General features: G+C 33.2%; 1 protein-coding gene across 2 annotated transcripts in view; it reads left to right on the top strand.

Annotated features, from left to right (window-relative positions):
- Positions 1-19,986, top strand: part of LOC114338901 (uncharacterized) — a 158,975-nt gene that overhangs the window by 76,262 nt on the left and 62,727 nt on the right. The window contains exon 2 of one of the 2 annotated variants that reach the window (XM_050647960.1): positions 12,836-12,925. The exons of the other annotated variant lie outside the window; for it this stretch is intronic. Within the exon in view, the coding sequence (XP_050503917.1) occupies positions 12,896-12,925 (30 nt within the window). The 5' untranslated portion in view covers positions 12,836-12,895. The remainder of the gene's footprint in view (positions 1-12,835; positions 12,926-19,986) is intronic. 2 annotated transcript variants of the gene reach the window in all.

Below are 19,986 nucleotides of genomic sequence, written 5' to 3'. Positions count from 1 at the left end.
CTAGATCCATTTTACGGGCTGGATCAGTCCCCATCATTATTTTGTTTATTCACTAATATGTCTCCATTTCTTCCGGTCTATTGTCTTCTCTTTCCATTTTGTAATTCCTGCCCACCTTAGCTCCTCCTCTACTTCAGTTAACCATTTCGATCTGGGTCAACCACGTCTCCTTTTTCCTCCTGGTTGCTATAATAGCATAGCTTTTGATACTGAATTCGGTCCTTGTCTCCATATATGACCCATCCATTTGATTCTGTGTACTTTTATTTTCTTTAATATATTATCTTATCCATTTAATTCTTCTAAAATTTCTTCATTCGTACTCCTTTTATACTCGTGTTCTTCGATTCTCACTGGAATTGTTCTTATTATCTTTTGTTCATTTATCCTTAATTTCTCTTTTCCTTTTTTTCTGGCATACTCATCGTTTCTGCTCCATACATTGTTATTGGTCTTACTATTATTTTATAAATATTCATTTTTGTTTTTTTGGTCAATATTTTGGTATACCCGGTTTGTCGCAGTAATTTTTTCCTCGATCTCCGTTTTTCTTTTCCCATTGTTGTTTATCATAACGCCTAGGTATTTAAGTTTTTGTACTTCTTCGAATTTTTTATTTCCTATCCTTATCTCTTTGTTTTGTTCTGATTTTCCAAGTCTCCCAAAACTAGTTTTGTTTTCTTTTCATTAATTCTTTCTCCCAGTTTTTGTTACTACCGCTGTATCATCCGCATAGGCGATTTATTGGTACACTGATGCCCTTAGGTTTCCCTTGTGGATCTTTCTTAACGCAAAATCTACTTTCAAAGTTAGTGTTAGTGTTAGTTAAATAGTGTCGCTGACAGTGAGTAACGTTTTCTCACTCGTTTATTTATTTCGAATTATTCTGTTTTCCCTTTTTGTGGTCTGTTTTCTGGTTTCCGAAATAACTCTTGTTAATATTTTTGTCCTTTGGTTATCTTCTGTGGGTCGTATAATTAGTGATCTTTTATAGTTCCTTATATCTTCTTTATGGCTTATAAAGTTTTGAATTGTATCAGCTTTCTTAAACATTTCAAACAAAGGGCCTAGCCGGGTAAGATGGAGAAAAGTGCCCCCAACTCGATTTAAATTCCATATAGGCCACTTTTTAGCACATATAGAGGAACTCACTTTCTGAAATTTTTAGCCCCCTAGGTGGTCACGTGACCCCCCTAGAGCCTAATTAGGCTTTTTAAGTTTTTATTTTTTATCTCAGCCGCATCAAGAGCTAGCCAAAATCTCTATTTAAAAAAGTTGTAAGTTTCAAAAAGATCTATATGAAAAATTTTTTTTTATTTTTTGGCGGGAAATTCGAATTTTTAGAACAATTTTAAACTTTAAAAAAACTCGAAAAAAAAACTAAGACACTCGTTTTTACGAAAATCAATTATAACGTGTATTTTTGCACAATCTTTCACCCTGAATTTTTTCAGATTTTTAAAATTGGTGAAACGTACCTTGAAAAATAAAAAACCGCATTTTTTCGGTTTTTTTTTTCGTTTTTTGATAAGATTTTATACATATTTTTCAAAAAAGGTAACACGTTCACTAGAATAGGTAAAAAACTGAAAAATAATTGAGGTTTGCTTTATAAAATTTTTTTGTAACGTCATCCATTTTCAAGATACAGGGCGTTGAAGAAAACAAAATTTTACTCATTTTTTACGATTTTGCTGAAACTACTGGCCACATTGTAATAAAACTTGGCGGGTTTTAAGAGGTAGTTATTGTGCATGTTTTGACATACAATTAAGGATTTGATATTCATCATTGGCGCGCATAGGGGAAATGGTCTGAACTTTTTAAAGAATAAAGATAGTACGCCACTGACATATTTCAAATTAACAATCGTTTTTGAATTCCTCGTTCAATTTGTGACAAAAAATCTATCTTCTTATTTTTTCATACGACGCGCCATTTTTATTGAAAAAATAAAAGATCTTAACCCTTACAAAGCATTCGAACTTCTACTAGTTTCTACATCTACATACATGAACTCGTACATCCATTATAAAAATTAATTCGAATACTTTGGAAGCGTTAAGATATTTTATTTTTTGCAACAAAACGGCGCGTCGTATGAAAAAATTGGAAGATAGATTTTTTGTCGCAAATGGAACGAGGAATTTAAAAATGATTGTTAGTTTGAAATATGTCAGTGGCGTACCATCTTTTTTTCTTTAAAAAGTTCAGACCATTACCCGTATGCGCGCCAATGATGAATATAAAATTCTTAATTGTATGTCAAAAAATGCACAATAACTACCTCTTAAAACCTGCCAAATTTTATTGCAATGTTGCCAGTAGTTTCGGCAAAATCGTAAAAAATGTGTAAAATTTTGTTTTCTTCAACGCCCTGTATCTTGAAAATGGATGGCGTTACAGAAAAATTTTATTAAGCAAACCCCAATTATTTTTCATTTTTTTACCTATTCTAGTGGCAGTGTTACCTTTTTTGAAAAATATGTATAAAATTGTATCAAAAAACGAAAAAAAAAACCGAAAAAATTTTATTTTTAAAGGTACGTTTCACCAATTTTAAAAATCTGAAAAAATTTAGGGCGAATGATTGTGCAAAAATACATATTATAATTGATTTTCGTAAAAACGAGTGTCTTAGTTTTTTTTTCAGAGTTATTTAAAAGTTTAAAATTGTTCTAAAAACTCGAATTTCCCGCCAAAAAATTAAAAAAACATTTTTTCATATAGATCTTTTTGGAACTTACAACTTTTTTAAATAAAGTTTTTGGCTAGCTCTTGACGCGGCTGAGATAAAAAATAAGAACATAAAAAGCCTAATTAGGTTCTAGGGGGGTCACGTGACCACCTAGGGGGCTAAAAATTTTAGAAAGTGAGTTCCTCTATATGTGCTAAAAAGTGACCAATATGGAATTTAAATTGAGTTGGGGGCACTTTTCACCATCTTACCCGGCTAGGCCCTTTTCTGTATTTTTTTTCAGTAAAAGAATATAACTACATCTTGCATACATCCAATTACCCATTTTGATAAACAAAGATATTAAAATGTTTGGTAGTAAGTCGTAACAACTACATGACTACATGACACAGTTAGGAAAATGGTATGATAAGCATTTACACATTTTCTATTTGTACTTAAGCAATAACTTGAAAAATACGAAATAGCTTTCTGCATGCCACCTATACAATTGCACATTATGTAGTGCAACCGACTTCAGATACGCTTTTAACACAATTTCTTTAGTAATAATCTTTTTTGAAAACGATTTCCGAATTGAAAATCGAATTAGTGCTTGGTTTTACTAGAGATAATATATTCTTCTTCTTCGCCTATACTCTTCGTCTCTAACTAGGTTTGCGATGACTTTTACAAGCAGAATCTCTTGAGGAACTCTATCAAATACTTTTTCAAGATCAACGAGAGTGTTTGTTTGCATTTTCCCCTCCTACCCCACTAGAATTAAACTAGAATTAAACAAGCTAAAAATGCGAGCATTATCATAACAAACACTTTGTTTATTTACGTATTTAAATTCACAATACTTATGGAAAATTGCTATTATGAAAAGTTGTTTAGAATAAATTAAAAACTTAGCCCAGTCGGGATAGCATTTGACCTTGCATTAGGAGCTGCCCAAAATTTTATTTTTCTAATCTTTAGGGAGGGTCAATATTAGTATAAATTTAAAATCTCGACTGAATTCCACCGTTGCGTTAGCCGCCATCTTGATTTTAAACGAGAACCGTTTTTGCTCAATATCTCCGCCATTTTCAATTTTTTGACAAAAAGTGTAGAAACTGAAATTGTTGAAAATGCGATTTTCTATAATTTCATTTATTATAATTTTTTTCGTGCGGTCGATATTTTCCGAGTTATGAGGGGGAAATAGTGACAGTTGTAGCATAATTATTGAATTATTGAATTATCTCGTTTATTATTAGTTTTACAACAAATATTTACCTACACAAAAATGAAGAGAATTAAATTTTGTACAATTTTGATGGCGTTCATTTTTTTGATAAAATCAATATTTAAGGTAGTACGTATGTGGTAAAGGTGCGAGTGTAAGACCTGATTGATTTTGTAGCAATTGTTTTTGTTCAATATCTCCGCCATTTTCAACTTTTCGACAAAAAGTGTAAGAACTGAAATTGTTGAAATTACGATTTACTACAATTTTTCGAGAGAACCAGTGGCGGGTCTACAAGGGGGGGATATGGGAAAATTCCCCCAAACAGGGTCCAAAATTTAAAAAAAAATTGTTGGAACATCACGATATATTAGCTGACATAAAACTTAAAGTATCGACAGACAAATTCAACCAATAAAACCCGCTAGTTAATAAAATTAAGTGAACTTAATGTATATAATGTCTTTTTATGTCTTTTATATACTTAGTTTGGTTAATGTTTCATTGGAAGTTTCAAAAATTGTATAAAATATAATTCTCCTTATTTTTGTTTATGTACAATTATGTCGTAAAGTTAATAATAAATGAGACAATTCAATAATTATGCTTCCCCTCCGCTTCCATTATTTTCCCCCTTAACTCGGAGAATATTGATCGTATAAAAAAATTGTGCCAAAGAAATTGTAGGAAATTGCATTTCCAACAATTCTTTCCCACCATTTATGTCGAAAAGTTGAAAATGGCGGAGATATTAAGCAACAACAATTCTCATTTAAAATCAATATGGCGGCTAATGCAACCGCGGAATTCAGTCGAGATTTTAAATTTACACTACTATTGATCTCTCCTAAAGGATAAAATTATAAAATTTGGGGCAGCTCGGATACAAAATTCAATTCAATAATTATGCTCCCCCCACCACTTTTTACTATTTTCCCATGTAACTCGGAAAATATCAACCGCATGAAAAAAATTGTTAAAAAGAAATTGTAGGAAATTATATTTTAAACAATTTTAGTTGAAAATGGCGTAGATATTGAACAAAAACAATTGCTATAAAATCAATCCGGTCTTACGCTCGCGCCATTACCGCATACGTACTACCTTAAATATTAATTTTAGCAAAAGAATGAAAAAGATCAAAATTGTGTAGAATTTAATTCTCTTCATTTTTGTACAGGTACATATTTGTTTTAAAACTAATAATAAACGAGATAATTCAATAATTCAATAATTATGCTCCAACTGTCACTATTTTCCCCTCATAACTCGGAAAATATCAACCGCACGAAAAAAATTATAATAAATGAAATTATAGAAAATCGTATTTTCAACAATTTCAGTTTCTACACTTTTTGTCAAAAAATTGAAAATGGCGGAGATATTGAGCAAAAACGGTTCTTGTTTAAAATCAAGATGGCGGCTAACGCAACGGTGGAATTCAGTCGAGATTTTAAATTTATACTAATATTGACCCTCCCTAAAGATTAGAAAAATAAAATTTGGGGCAGCTCCTAATGCAAGGTTAGGCCTGTTATTCGTCTAACCTGACTGGACTATATGTTTTAATGTGCAATTATATCCTTTTAATTTAAATGCATATTGTGAACTATAAATTACTTAAAAAACTCTAACAAGAAGTAAAACCACTTCTATGTAAATTGGTATATTTATTAAAACTTAAAAATCCCAATGGATTGAATAAAAATGTCCAATTCAGAACGTTTTCAGACCTATCGGTCCATCATCAGTGAATGTGCATACTTGCTAAATAGCCCCAGAACCAAACAATGGTTGAATTTAAAATTCAATTTACATTATTTAAAAATAATATTAAACAGGCTAAACGCCGATGTTACAGGATATTGCCTATGGGAACATGGTGAAACCCTACCAAAACCTCAATCAACCATCTCAGGCCAACTTTGACTATAAAGTTCGTCACTTTATAGTCAAAGTTGGCCTGAGATGGTTGATTGAGGTTTTGGTAGGGTTTCACCATGTTCCCATAGGCAATATCCTGTAACATCGGCGTTTAGCCTGTTTAATATTATTTTTAAATAATGTAAATTGAATTTTAAATTCAACCATTGTTTGGTTCTGGGGCTATTTAGCAAGTATGCACATTCACTGATGATGGACCGATAGGTCTAAAAACGTTCTGAATTGGACATTTTTATTCAATCCATTGGGATTTTTAAGTTTTAATAAATATACCAATTTACATAGAAGTGGTTTTACTTCTTGTTAGAGTTTTTTAACTATATGGTATACAGCCAACCTAGGGAACCTCCCTTTTAGTTTATAAATTACTTAGTAAACTCTTGAGCGAATTTCATATTTTTCTAATATTCCACAAAGTCACGCGAACTTTGAGAAAAAAATCACAGTTTGCTTGGTACACCAGGTATACAATGACCATAGTTCTTATAACAAATGAGATTAGAACTATGCTTACTGAGTTAGATGCCGCCTGCCTGTAAGAAAGTTGATTAAACATTAATTTTGGATAGATACAATACATGACAAACCTGGTGCTAAGCGAAAATCCAGAAGTCGACTTCAATGAAATAACATTGGTCCATAAATATAAATACTTAGGGCATGAAATCCAAATTGCCAGGGACAATCAAACTGCCGAATTACATAGAAGGATCACCTCAGCATGGGCCGCATATCGAGCTTTGTCAGACATCTTCAAGAGCAACATGCCAAATTATTTGAAAAAGAAGACGTTCGATCAATATGTGCTTCCAGTCATGACTTACGGCGCCGAAACATTATCTTTAACCCAGGCCACAGCAACCGAACTTAGAGTGGTCCAAAAAAGAATGGAGCGGTCACTACTTGGACTGACTCTCAGAGACAGGATTAGAAACGAGGAAATCAGAATAAGAACAGGCGTCACAGATGTCATAAAGCGAGTAGCATGGCTGAAGTGGAATTGGGCGTGACATGTAGCTAGAATGAAGGACGGTAGGTGGACCCAAAAAATTACAGTGTGGAGACCACGAGAATACAGAAGAAGTAGGGGTAGACCATCTACTCGATGGACAGACGACGTCAAAGGGATTAAAAGGATTGCTGGGAATTGGTTGCAGGAAGCCCAAGATCGACAGAACTGAAAGAAATTAGGGGAGACCTATGTTCAACTTTGGATGCAGTAGGCTGGATAATGATTGTTAAAGAATAAGGCTATTACAAATTAAAAAAATCATTTAAATCGGACAACCAGGTTTAGGAAACATCGAGACATCAAAAATGTCCCATTTTTAAGGTGGTGCGTTAATTTCTTGGAGAAGTGTATCTTTTAGAACCTTCAAAAGGCTGTATAACTTTTTTTTTAACTGAGTTGTGTCTTTACTGACCTAATGAAGCTTATTTCATCATCATCATTTGGCTCTACAACTCTATGTGAGTCTTGGCCGCGTTTACTATTTCCCTCCATTGTTGTCGGTCCTGAGCAGCTATTTCCCATTGCTGTACTCCCATTTTGCGTAGATCGCTGGCTACTGCGTCCTTCCATCTCTTTCTTGGGCGACCAACTGACCTTTTTCCAACGGGCCTTTCCCAGAATGTGGCGTTTAGAAGTCTTTCGTCACTTGATCTTAGTACGTGACCCGCCCATCGTATTCTGTTTGATTTAATGTAGCGTACTATGTTTTCATCTCCGTATATTGTCTGGAGTTCATCATTGTGTCTTCTTCTCCATTCTCCTGTTGTCTCTTCTCTGCAAGGCCCATAGATAGTCCGCAGTATCTTTCTTTCAAGTACCAGTAATTTTGTTGTTTCCCGCTGATTCAGAGTCCAGGTTTCGTTTCCATACGTTATTGTGGGACGAATTATTGTCTTATATACTCTTATTTTTGCTGGTCTTGAGAGTATTTTTGATTTAAGTACACTCAACGAAAAAGGTACGTAATATCAATAAAAATGTTAATTCAGACAACAAACGCAATTCTTAAAATTTGTCCAATTCTTGGTTTTATTGGAACAACAAAGCGATGTTCATCAATTCATTATTTTCGTTAGTTGAGCCAATGTATTACGTTTATTGAATGGACGAACATTCATTATGTATACCATAATATCATTTTATTGATATTACGAACTCAGTTCATTGAGTCAACGAACACTATTTATTGAAACAACAACGTCGTTAATTGACCGACGAAGACCATTCGTTGTGCCAATAACAGTGTTATTTCTCCTAACGTATTTCGTTTATTTCTACAATTATTTCCGTTTATTGTTACAATTAATTCCGTTCATTGGCACAATAAATACGGTTATTCTTACAAGCAATTCTATTCATTCTTACAATCAGTTTCGTTCATTCCTGCTATGAACGTATTTTATATTAATAATTACTGAATGCATTAGCCCAATGTATCATATTAATTGATTAATAATAATTTTTTAAATCCCCTTTTTTGTCCTTAACCTTTAGGACTTTACACTGTGTGATTTCTCATAATTATTATATCGCTTATACAGTGCACTGGAATAAGTGTTACACTCCCCCCCCCCCCTTATTAACTTATTTATTTTTAGTACATAAGCAAAACGCTCAGACAGGTCGATTTTTAAAATTATCAAAGTATATTATAACATCAATGTTTCGAACTTTACACGATCCCTCTTTAGGTGACAGGCGTAACTTTGATTTTTTTTAATGGGAAAGTACATCATGTGACAGCTCATTTAAAAGTGTTTGAAATGGTGATTTCAAAAATGTATAACACTTTAATCATTTTTGAGAGCACAGGGGCAAAATTTCGATCGAATTATTTTTAAACGCATTCATTTTTTTGGAATCCTGAGAAAACTAATAAGTAAGTATTTTTGAAAAATTTAACCGCAGAATAAAAGACTACATTATTACTGAGGGCTGAAAGTCCCTTAGAATAAACAAAAAGTTTCTTTTGAATAGTGTATTTGAAATAAAAAATCATACTAAATTTTCTATTTTTCACCCCTGTGACTTATTAAAATAATCATTATAGAAGTTCTCAGGGACGTCAGACCCTCGATAATACTGTAATATTTTATTCTGCGTTTAAATTTTCAAAAATACTAATTATTTTTTTTTCATTCAGGATTCGAAAATTCATTTTCAGTTCATCTTATAAATAACATCACAAGACAATATTAAAAGTAAACACTTACAAACATAAGACACTGACAAGTTTATTTTTAATTAGAATGTTCTCCCGTATTTACCTTATCAGAAAAAACTTACTTTTATTCAAATATAAAAAATAAGTAATATCTTATCCTTATCTTCCTTCTACTACGGACTACACTTGGAAACAAAATGCAATCATTATTCGGCACTTTCAAGGAAAAGCCGTTACATTTCAAATGGTCAAGCAAAACATTTATTGTCTCAACAACCAAGATTATTGTCACAATTAACGCATTGATTGTGGGAATTAAAGGCAGTAGTAGATTAATTAATGCATTCGTTGGCACAACAATCAGTGTACATCTATTCAATAATCATATATTACTCTATATTAACAACATTTGTACATTGTTTTAATGAAATCTGTACGTTGTCACGATAAACCAAGGTAATTGCTTGTCATCTACGAAATCAAGAACGTGAGTTGCTGCCACAATTAACAGTATTTATTAAATATACGAAACTAAGTTATTGGCTGAATAAATTGAGTGTTATTGATTAATGTAGTCTAGTTATTCTCACAATTATTATTCAATCATTGTGACAATAACCAAGTACATTCGTCAATGTCTAAAAGTTCGTTGAAACAACAAATTCAATTGTTGTGAGAACGAAATACTATTCAATAATCACTGTTAATCAATATTACGAACTAAATTTTTTTGAGTGTAGGGTCCTTAACGAGTAATATGCCCTGTTTCCTGCAATAATCCTGGCTGCCACGTCCTTTTCATAGTTATTTTCAGATGTTATGATCGCTCCCAAGTACTTAAATTCTTTGACGACTTCAAAATTGTATTCATTAATTGTTACGTTTTGTCTAACCCTTGGTCTTGGGTTCTTCGTAACCACCATGTACTTGGTCTTGTCCTCGTTGACCTTAAGACCAACTTCCTTGGCTCCGTTCTCGAATAGGGTGAAAACTTCTTTTGCATCTCTGGTGGATTGTGCAATTGTGTCCACGTCATCCGCAAAGGCTAATAGTATTTTTGATCCTTGGGCGGCAAATCCATTTGTCATTTGTGGCTGAGCTTTCCTTACTGCATGTTCCAGTGCGAAGTTAAACAGCAGGGGGGCGAGAGGATCTCCTTGTCTAAGTCCGGTGTCAATGAGGAATTCCTCCGACGTGTTGCTGCCGACTCTGATTCGTGCGGAAGCGTTCTCCGTGCTCACCTTTGCTAATCGTACCAGTTTTCCAGGTACTCCCATTTCTACCATAGTCTCCCACAATGCTTCTCTGCTAACAGAATCGTAAGCTTGTTTGAAGTCCACGAAGATTTGGTGTACATCGCGGTTGAATTCCCAGTTTTTTTCCAACACCTGGCGTAGGACGAAGATCTGGTCTATAGTCGACCTTCCCGGTCTGAATCCGCTTTGGTAGTCGCCTATTATTTCCTCTGCGTATGGAGTTAATCTTCTAAACAGTATTATGGATATAATCTTGTCTGTATAACTTTTTTTTTAACTGAGTTGTGTCTTTACTGACCTAATGAAGCTTATTTACATAACGCTACCTAAAGTAAATTAACTGTATATGAATTACTAAATTTACTTTAGTGTGGAAAGAACCGCAAGATTATACTCCTTCAAAAGATTGTTCGGTTAAATTATAGTAAAAAATATTCGTACAAACATAAAGTTCAAAGACTTAAAGTCATTAAAGTATGTATAATTACTTGATAGTACCTACTTTTAGGTCACTGAGGCGTATCTACTATTATGCGAGTTCCACAAAAAACCGCAATAGTAGTCGTACTTACTATTTACAATACGTGCCGATGTTTTTGGGTTATCTATGTGCAATAACTTTATTTAAATGGTAAAATTAAAAAAGAAAAATACACTAATTATAGGTCAGATTATTTTGCAGTTCACATAACGTACCTATAATAATCTAGGTCAAAATTTGTCGTGTGTATTTCTGAAAATGAAAAAGAACATTAAGATCATTGAGACAGAACATTCAGACACAACTTCACAGAAGTAGCGCCACGAAATTTTTCTTCTTCTACAGTGTCCTCTTCTCAGTGGAGATTGACTACTACAATACAATCGCATACTCTTCTCTGGCGATTTTTATTCGAGAATTACAAAGCAGTTTTTCGATTTTTTCGAAAGATTTTCTGGCCTGTTCTATTCTCGATCTTATTTCTAGATTAGGATTTAGGCTGCTATCGATCCAACATCCCAAGTACTTAAATCATTGATTCCCTAGGTGGTCCACGAGGGACTCAACGGAGGTCTACGTTAGCGTGAAACAAAAATGGGGGTTCACAAGTTTTAAGTGAGGGTCCACGAAAATTTTATAGTAATTTGGTATTTATTTAAACAAATTTGCATTTTTTGATCGTAAATTATCAATGTAAAAAATACTGTTTTAATAGTAGGGTCTCAAAAATTTTAGTGTAGAAAACGGAATGGAACGTTTCGATGCCGCCAGTTCATCGCCGGCCGTTTCGATGCCGCCGGTTCATCGCCAGTCCATTTCATCGCCGCCATATCTCGCATTTCCTAGAATTCCTAATTAATACTATAAATAACTAATAATTGTTACTGTCGAAAATTCGGAAATATATCAGATAGCGATTAATTGACTGGCGATGAATCGGCCGGCATCGGCATCGAACTGGCGGCATCGAAACGGCGGCGATGAAACGTCCTAGACTCGTAGAAAACGTTAAAATACCGTTTTTTACATTTTCCTTCATTCCCAAAATACATGTCCTTAGATTTGACTGAAAATTTGCACACAGATAGCCAAAACAGATGACTTTAAGTGGTTAAAATAATTTGTATAGTTTTAATATACAAAAAATACGAGGTAGAGTCAAAAATATAGGCATCTAGTGTAAGTACAATTAACTCGGATCGACCGTACGAAAAAATCGTTAAAAAAATTGTAATAATTATTGTAAACACGATTTATTTGGAATAATTTCAATTCCTACCATTTTGGTCGAAAAGTTGAAAATGACGAAGATATTGAACAAAAACCACTGCTATCAAGCCAATCAGGTCTTATGCTCACGCCTTTACCGCATACGTATTACCTGAAATATTGATTTTAGCAAAAAAATTAAAGAGATCAAAATTGTGTAAAATTTAATTCTCTCCAATTTTTGTATAAGTACATTTTTTATCTAAACTAATAATAAACGAGATAATTCAATAATTATGTTCCAACTGTCACTATTTCCCCCCATAACACGGAAAATATCGACGCCACAAAAAAAATTTATAATAGAAGTAATTATAGTAAATCATATTTTCAACAATTTCAACCCTTGTCAAAAAGTTAAAAGTGGCAGAGATATTGAGCAAAAACGGTTCTCCTTTAAAATCAAGATGGCGGCTAACGCAACGGCGGAATTCATTCGCAATTTTAAAAATGTAGCAGCAGGGGTCCACCGAAACCAGTAAATTTTTTAAAGTGGTCTACAAGAAAAAATAGTTTGGGGACCTCTGACTTAAATCAATGGAGATGTTCTAAAATGTGCCCATTTATTGTGCATGGTTGAAGTACGTTTTGGTTTTTTTGGATTGACCTTGATTTTCTTAATGTTCATTTTCATACTAAATTGCTCACAGATCGAGTTGATCTTGTCTATAAGTCGTTGTAGGCCCAAGTCGGAATACGCAATCAACACTGCATCATAGGCGTATCTGATGCTGTTGATATTTACAAAATTTTTAGTTTTTGTAATAAAACAAAGTCTAATATCATTTTTTGTTTCAGGTAATTTCTACACCATGACATGAAGATACTTAACATCTTTTAAACCAAATTACCCAACCTATGATGTACGTTGAACATACCAACTGTAAGGTAAAGAGTAAGATATATTTACATGTGTTGTATAAATAAAAATTTATAGATATTATTGTGTTTCAATTTATCAATCAAAGATAGAATAAAAATTTTAATTTTTTAATATAACGCGGGCACATAAATTTGATACACCCTGTATATTGATTTGTAAATATTTATTAGAAGTTAGCTTTTAACGCAAAATGGTTTCTCCTTAATGAATTTTTCCATGAAGAATATTAAAAACATTTTTGTAAATAAAAGTGAAGTGAAAGTTATTTAGGATTAGTATTTTAAACCGATTGTTTATTACGGGAAAGATAGAAGCCATAGGTAATTAGTTCTTAGAAAATTAAGGTAAATAAAGTTTGGAATTTTAAACTTTTTGTTTAACCCCGAGTAAATTTTGTAGAATTTCCCGAAAGTAATTAGTGTGATGGTAGGAATAATTTTGAAAGTGTGAGTGGGTTTTCGAATGAAAGAAAGCATGGGGAGAGAGATGTTTCTGATTGGCTTGGAAATTTGAAATGGGGAAATTTTTGTTTGAATGTTTGAGACAGTTTGGAAAAAAAAGATCATTGTGTTACGGGCATTCGAGAAGAGCAGTCAAAAGTTTTCGTGAGTAGTTCAGAAGCAAGTACTAGTGGTTGTTTTTTGATAGTGAGAGTAGCTGAAAGTGGAACGAGAAACAAATCAAATCGAGAAGAAATACCTCTTTGATTCTGTAAAGTCCAAGAGAGTAAGTTACAAGAATTATCATTATTAAAATTATTTGTGACACCAAGTAAAAAAGATACTTGGGTCTCAGGAGATTATTGTTGAGAGAAAGAGAGGAGAGAGATTTGGAGTTTATTGAACGAGTCCTGGTCAAAGGAAGCCTGGCTTGTGTGTTGGAGAAATAGTTGCTGGTATCCTGCTGCATTGTTTGCTGAGAACGGAGAGGGCTTTGATTGGTAGCCTAACATAATCAACAAGGAGGAGCTGTTTGGGTCAAGAGGAGACATCATTGTGTGTGAATCAAAAAAGGTCAGTCAATAACCTATGTGATAGATTTTTTTATAATCAGAAGTTAATTTTTTACGTAAAAGGATATGAATTTAAGATGCCAAGAACAAAGTATCAAGAACAAAGCGATAAATATTTGTTTGAATTAGATTAATTTATATGGTAAAAGTTTCTTTTGGACAGTCATGCCCACAGAATTTAATTGATAAATTTACAGAACATTGCTTTTGATAATAAAGGTAATTTATGTTTTTATTTATGATTTTTCTAACCTAAGAGAATTTAATTAATTTTTTTTTAAAAGGCACCCTGAGATTTTTTCTTAATAATTTCTATGTATGATTTGCGTTAATTAAATAATTGATCAAATAAATAATAATTAATATCAAAGTAATAAGAAGCAGATCATAACAATATCTATTTTCGTGAATGATGCGGCATTAAGAGAATACAGAAGAATCATCATCATCATCCAGCCGATCTCTTTCACTGCTGGGCATAGGCCTCCGCTAGCCTCTTACAATGTTGTTCATATTGGACCGATTGTAGCCGGTTTCTCGCTACTCTTTTTTACGTCGTCTTCATCTTCTTTAATAGTTTCTGGGCCTCAATTTTGTGGTTCGTTTTGAATGAATGATCTTCCTATGAATGAAATGCTGTACGGATTCATTTTTCAAGAGATCGTATATGTTTTCTTCTTGAAAAAAATGGCACTTAAGACTTAAACAGTGAATCCCAATTATTCGTGTGCGGATTATCCGGGCTTTAAACTTATCAGATTTATTTTTTCTGTTATCTTTTTATAGTATACAGGGTAGCGAGAAAGTATGGAAACACGGTGATTTCTCGGAAACCGCTTGAACGATTTTTATAAATTTTGGTGGGTAGAGGTGTCCTAATGCGGCCGATATTATAGTGGTAATTACATTGTTGTCAAATCTTTCGTTTTTCTGGAAATCTAATGAACATTCTTATTTTAAATAGAACACCCTGTATATTTTTTGCGTTTTGAAGTCTTTAAGAAATACTGATTATTTTTCATGTTATGTTCCCTATACCTAAATGCCATAGTTTCGGAGTTATTGCTACATTTATTGAAAAAAAAAATTTTAACAAATTATAACAATCAATTTTTTCGCACCGAGTAGACATTATTTTAGGTTTTCTGGATCATTGGGAACAAAAAATTTTTTTTGTAATTTTACTCAAAAGTCAATCGTTTCCGAGTTATAAACAATTTAAAACTGAAAAAAATTGAAAAATGACGATTTTCAAGGTTTAAAAACACAAGTAAAAAAATCATTTTTATAATTATGAAGTACCTAAATCCAAGCTCAAACCTTTTTCTATCAGGTCTCTATAAGAATTTTCGGCTTATTTGATTCTAAAACATTGTTTTTTTTTTTTTAATTTTTAATAAAGCTCATATGCGAGGACGGGCTATCGGGCTGCATTAACAACTAAAAAATAATGTTTTAGAATGAAATAAGACCAAATCACGTATCGGCATCTGATAAAATAAGGTCTAAACTTGAATTTAGGCACTTCATTGTTTCAAAATAATATTTTTTACTTATGTTTTTGAACCCAAAAAATCGTCATTTTTCGACTTTTTTCAGTTTTAATATGTTTATAACTCGGAAACGATTAACTTTTGAGGAAAATTACAAAAGACCTTTTTTGTTCCCAATGACGCAAAGAACCTAAAATAATACCTACTCGGTCCAAAAATAGTACATTGTTTACCGGGTAAGAAAAGCTTAACATTCCTGGACGACTGTGAAGATTGCTAAGTCGAGGCGCAAGCCGAGACTTAGCAACACAGAGTCCAGGAATGTGGCTTTTCCTACGAGGTAAACATACTATTTTTCCGCAAATCGTTTAAAATTCGACAGATATTGATTGATTTAAAAAAAACGCGATAATTTTATTCCCAAATAAATGGTGCTTTGAAATTCCTAATAAAATTACTTGGGTTACTATGGAAACGTATTGAGGTTGAATTATCATTTATGTAGAACACTAACAACTGTACGGAAATATCATTTTTCTACAACCACTATTCAAAGTGCACTTTTCTGCACGGTTTTATGTTAGCAAACTTGATATTTTCTCACAGTATAAGATATTTGACATTAGTGTGCAGAAAAGTGACGTTTCTGTGCCGCAAAGTGACGTTTCTGTGCCGCAAAGTTCTTTTCTGCACAGTTGACTACCTCATTCTGAGTAACGTTATATTCTGTTTACATCCGTGGACTACCGCATTCTGAGTAACGTTATATTCTGTTTACATCCGTGGTTAAACTTTAGACAAATATATAACCTATAAGACAATTATTATATTTAACTATAGCATAGAAACTAAATTATGGATGTTACAACTGTTTTATTTTACAATTTTATTCTTATTAAACATTTTATAATTATCAAATAACCAATAAGGATTTAGCAACCTGTGCAAGAGACGTCGAATGAAGTAGGTTTTGTGTAAATCCGTGACTGCATAAATATAATGTCAATAATGTGTAATAATTGTTTAAATTTAAACAAATTAAGGCAGTGCATTAATTTTTTAACTGATTTCTGTGCAATTTATTTAGGTATAAGGAATTTAAATTGATTAGTAGGTATTAATTAAATACAGTTTAAAATTTATCACATAGGTACCTATTATAATTAATCGTCGTTTGGAAATTGTGATTTTTATTTTTAGGAAAAACTGTGCTTGTAGAAAAAGTATAGTGTGAAACACGTGCAGAAAGGTAATTTCTCACTCGTTTGAATTGCGGCACTCGCTTGCGCTCGTACCGCAACTTTTCAAACTCGTGAGAAATTAGTACCTTTCTGCACTTGTTGCACAATATACTATTCCTTACAGTAAGGAAATGACATTTCCTTACAGTAAGGAAGTCCTGACTTTTTCTTCAAGAAATTTTGACAGGAATGTCAAAATTTCCTGGCGATTTGCGGAAAAATAAATTTGTATAATTTGTTAAAAAAATTTTTAATAAATGTAGCCATATCTCCGAAATTGTGGCCTTTAAGTATAGGGAACATAACATGAAAAATACTCAGTATTTCTTAAGGACTTCAAAACGCAAAAAATATACAGGGTGTTCCATTTAAAATAAGAAAGTTCATTAGATTTCCAGAAAAACGGAAGATTTGACAACAATGTAATTACCACTATAATATCAGCCGTATTAGAATACCTTTACCGACCAAAATCTATAACAATCGTTCAAGCGGTTTCCGAGAAATTACCGTGTTTCCATACTTTCTCGCTACCCTGTATATTATTTAGGTACATACTATGTATGTGCGTACATGTATTATATATAAGAAATAAATGTTGAATTATCTGTGCCAGGTTCGTTCCCGTGAAACACGGATAAATCAGGGTTCTACTGTGTGAAAAAGTCTCAAAACTTTTTAAATAACAGTCCAAGTACATTTCAACCAAACTATACAAATTACTTATTACACCAAGAATAATATTTTTAATCAACATTTGTTTTTATAAGCCACAGCCGCATTAAAATATTATAGAAAGATTTCTTACATTCGTTATACCTACTTTAACAACATTCCTGTGCTTATAAACTAAATTAGAAACGTGATATCAGTAGCAACCGCAAAGACTTATTTTTATGCTGAAGAAAATGATCATTGTAAATAAATTTAATGGCACGGAACATTAGCTAATAAACCCACAAATAAAAACGTCCAAATACCAATTATTGTTAACAAGAATGTCCATAAACGGCTTTGCATAGCAGTCTAATTTCACTTTAGTTAACAAAAACTTTATGACTTACTAAAAAATACTAGATTTATTGTAAAATGTATATTTAAAATACCCTAAATAAGGGTTACATTAAAACAGAACGTTTTCGGATTAAAAAATCATCATCAGTGTTACTAAAAAGCAAAAAAATAGCATGCCTGAGCCACCAAAATTTTGAAAAAATTTTTAATATGCAGGTATATCTGCAACATCTTTAAGCATTTTTATGTAACATAACATAAGTGTTGGCATTTAAAGGGTTTTCACCCAAAACATTTTGGTGGCTCAGGCATCTGAGGCAAACACTGATGATGGATTTCTTAATCCGAAAACGTTCTGTTTTAATGTAACCCTTATTTAGGGTATTTTAAATACACCTTTTACGATAAATCTAATAATTTTGTGATTTATTGTATACAACCAGCTACAGGAAGTTTATTTTCCTCGTGGATTTTACTCTCGTTTACTTTTGACAGGCATATGTTTTAACATGTGCCTTTTAGATAAAAAATATATACGACAAATGGCACAATGCTGAAGTAATTCTATTGTACAAAAAAGGAGATCCTCATGAATTAGAAAATTACAGACCTATAATAAGCCTTCTTAGTCACTTATAGAAACGCCTTACAAGAATAGTAACGAATCGTCTTGAGAAAAAACTTGATTTCCACCAGCCAATTTGGAACAAATGATCACCTACACAGAGCATTAAAACGGTAATAGAAAAGACTATCGAATACAATCGACCACTCGTTTTGGCTTTTGCAAATTTCCATAAAGCCTTTGACACGGTAGAATTTGACAAAATTCTGGAAGCCCTACAAGCATACCGCATTGACTACCGATACACAAGGTTAATTTAAAATACATACAAGAACGCAACTATGTCGGTGAAACTACATAAAAACACGGACCATATCCCAATCGGCAGAGGAGTCCGACAGGGCGATACCTTATCGCCTAAACTGTTTACCGCAGTACTATACTAGAATATGCTTGTAAAAAACTTAACTGGGAAGAGCGAGGCCTGAATATTGACGGTAGAAGATTAACAAATTTGAAATTCGCAGACGACATAGTTTTATTCTCAGACAGCCTCAAGGAGATATATTATGTACAATGCTACGTGAACTTCAGTTAGTGTGTGCCAGTGTAGGTCTTAAAATAAACATCTTCACAACAAAATTCATGACAAACCTAGTACCTAGGGGAAATATCAATATTGGAGACAACGAAGTAGAGCTAGTGGAAAAATACATATACCTTGGACACGAAATAAAGATCACAAGAGACAACCAAACATGCGAACTACGAAGAAGAATAAACCTAGCATGGGCAGCCTATGGAAAACTCAAAGACATCTTTAAAAGCGATCTAGCAATTTCTTTAAAACGTAAAACATTTGACCAATGTGTGTTGCCTGTGATGACTTATGGTGCCGAAACTTTGACATTGACAGCTACACCTTCTAAAATGCTGCAAATAGCTCAGAGGAAAATGGAAAGGTCAATTCTGAGTATATCGCTTCGTGACGGAGTTAGAAATGAAGACTTAAGACGAAGAACAGGAGTTACCGATATAATTTCCCGAATTGCCACCCTGAAATGGAACTGGGCCTGTCACGTCGCCCGAATCAGTGATGGGAGGTGGACGAAGAGATTACTTGAGTGGAGGCCGAGATTAGACAAAAAAAGGAGAGGAAGGCCACCTACTCGTTGGACTGACGAGCTCAAGAAAATGTCAAGAAATTGGATGCAGAGTGCTCAAAATAGAGCACAATGGGCAAAAATGAGGGAGGCCTATGTCCAGCAGTGGACGCAAAGGGCTGGAGGATGATGATGATTTCTTTTGACAACTACCATATATTTATAGAGTGTGATACAAGAAGCCATATACAGAGGAAATTATTGGCCATTACCAGTGCGGCTTTAGGCCTGGAAGATCAACAATCGACCAAATAATTACTATGTATCAGACAAATGCTAGAAAAGTATTGGAAGGATAATAAAGACGTACACTAGATCTTTATAGACTTCAAACAAGCATGATTCTATAAATCGATTAAAACTGTGGAGTGCAATGGTGGAGCTGCGCGTACCAAAAAAGTTGACCATGATTGCGCGAATGTGTGTAAACAATTCCTTTGCACAAATTAGAATAGGAGGCAAATCCTCAAAGGCGTTCGGCGTGAACAACGGACTCAGGCAGGGAGACCCGCTGTCTCCATTACTATTTAATCTAATTAGCATTTGAATATGCAATGCGAAAAATCTATACCAGAGTC

This window comes from Diabrotica virgifera, chromosome 4 (genome assembly GCF_917563875.1).
Source record: "Diabrotica virgifera virgifera chromosome 4, PGI_DIABVI_V3a".
In the NCBI taxonomy this organism is placed as follows: domain Eukaryota; kingdom Metazoa; phylum Arthropoda; class Insecta; order Coleoptera; family Chrysomelidae; genus Diabrotica; species Diabrotica virgifera.
The sequence above is the reverse complement of the archived record's forward strand: the minus strand, read 5'-3'. Positions and strand labels throughout refer to the sequence as shown.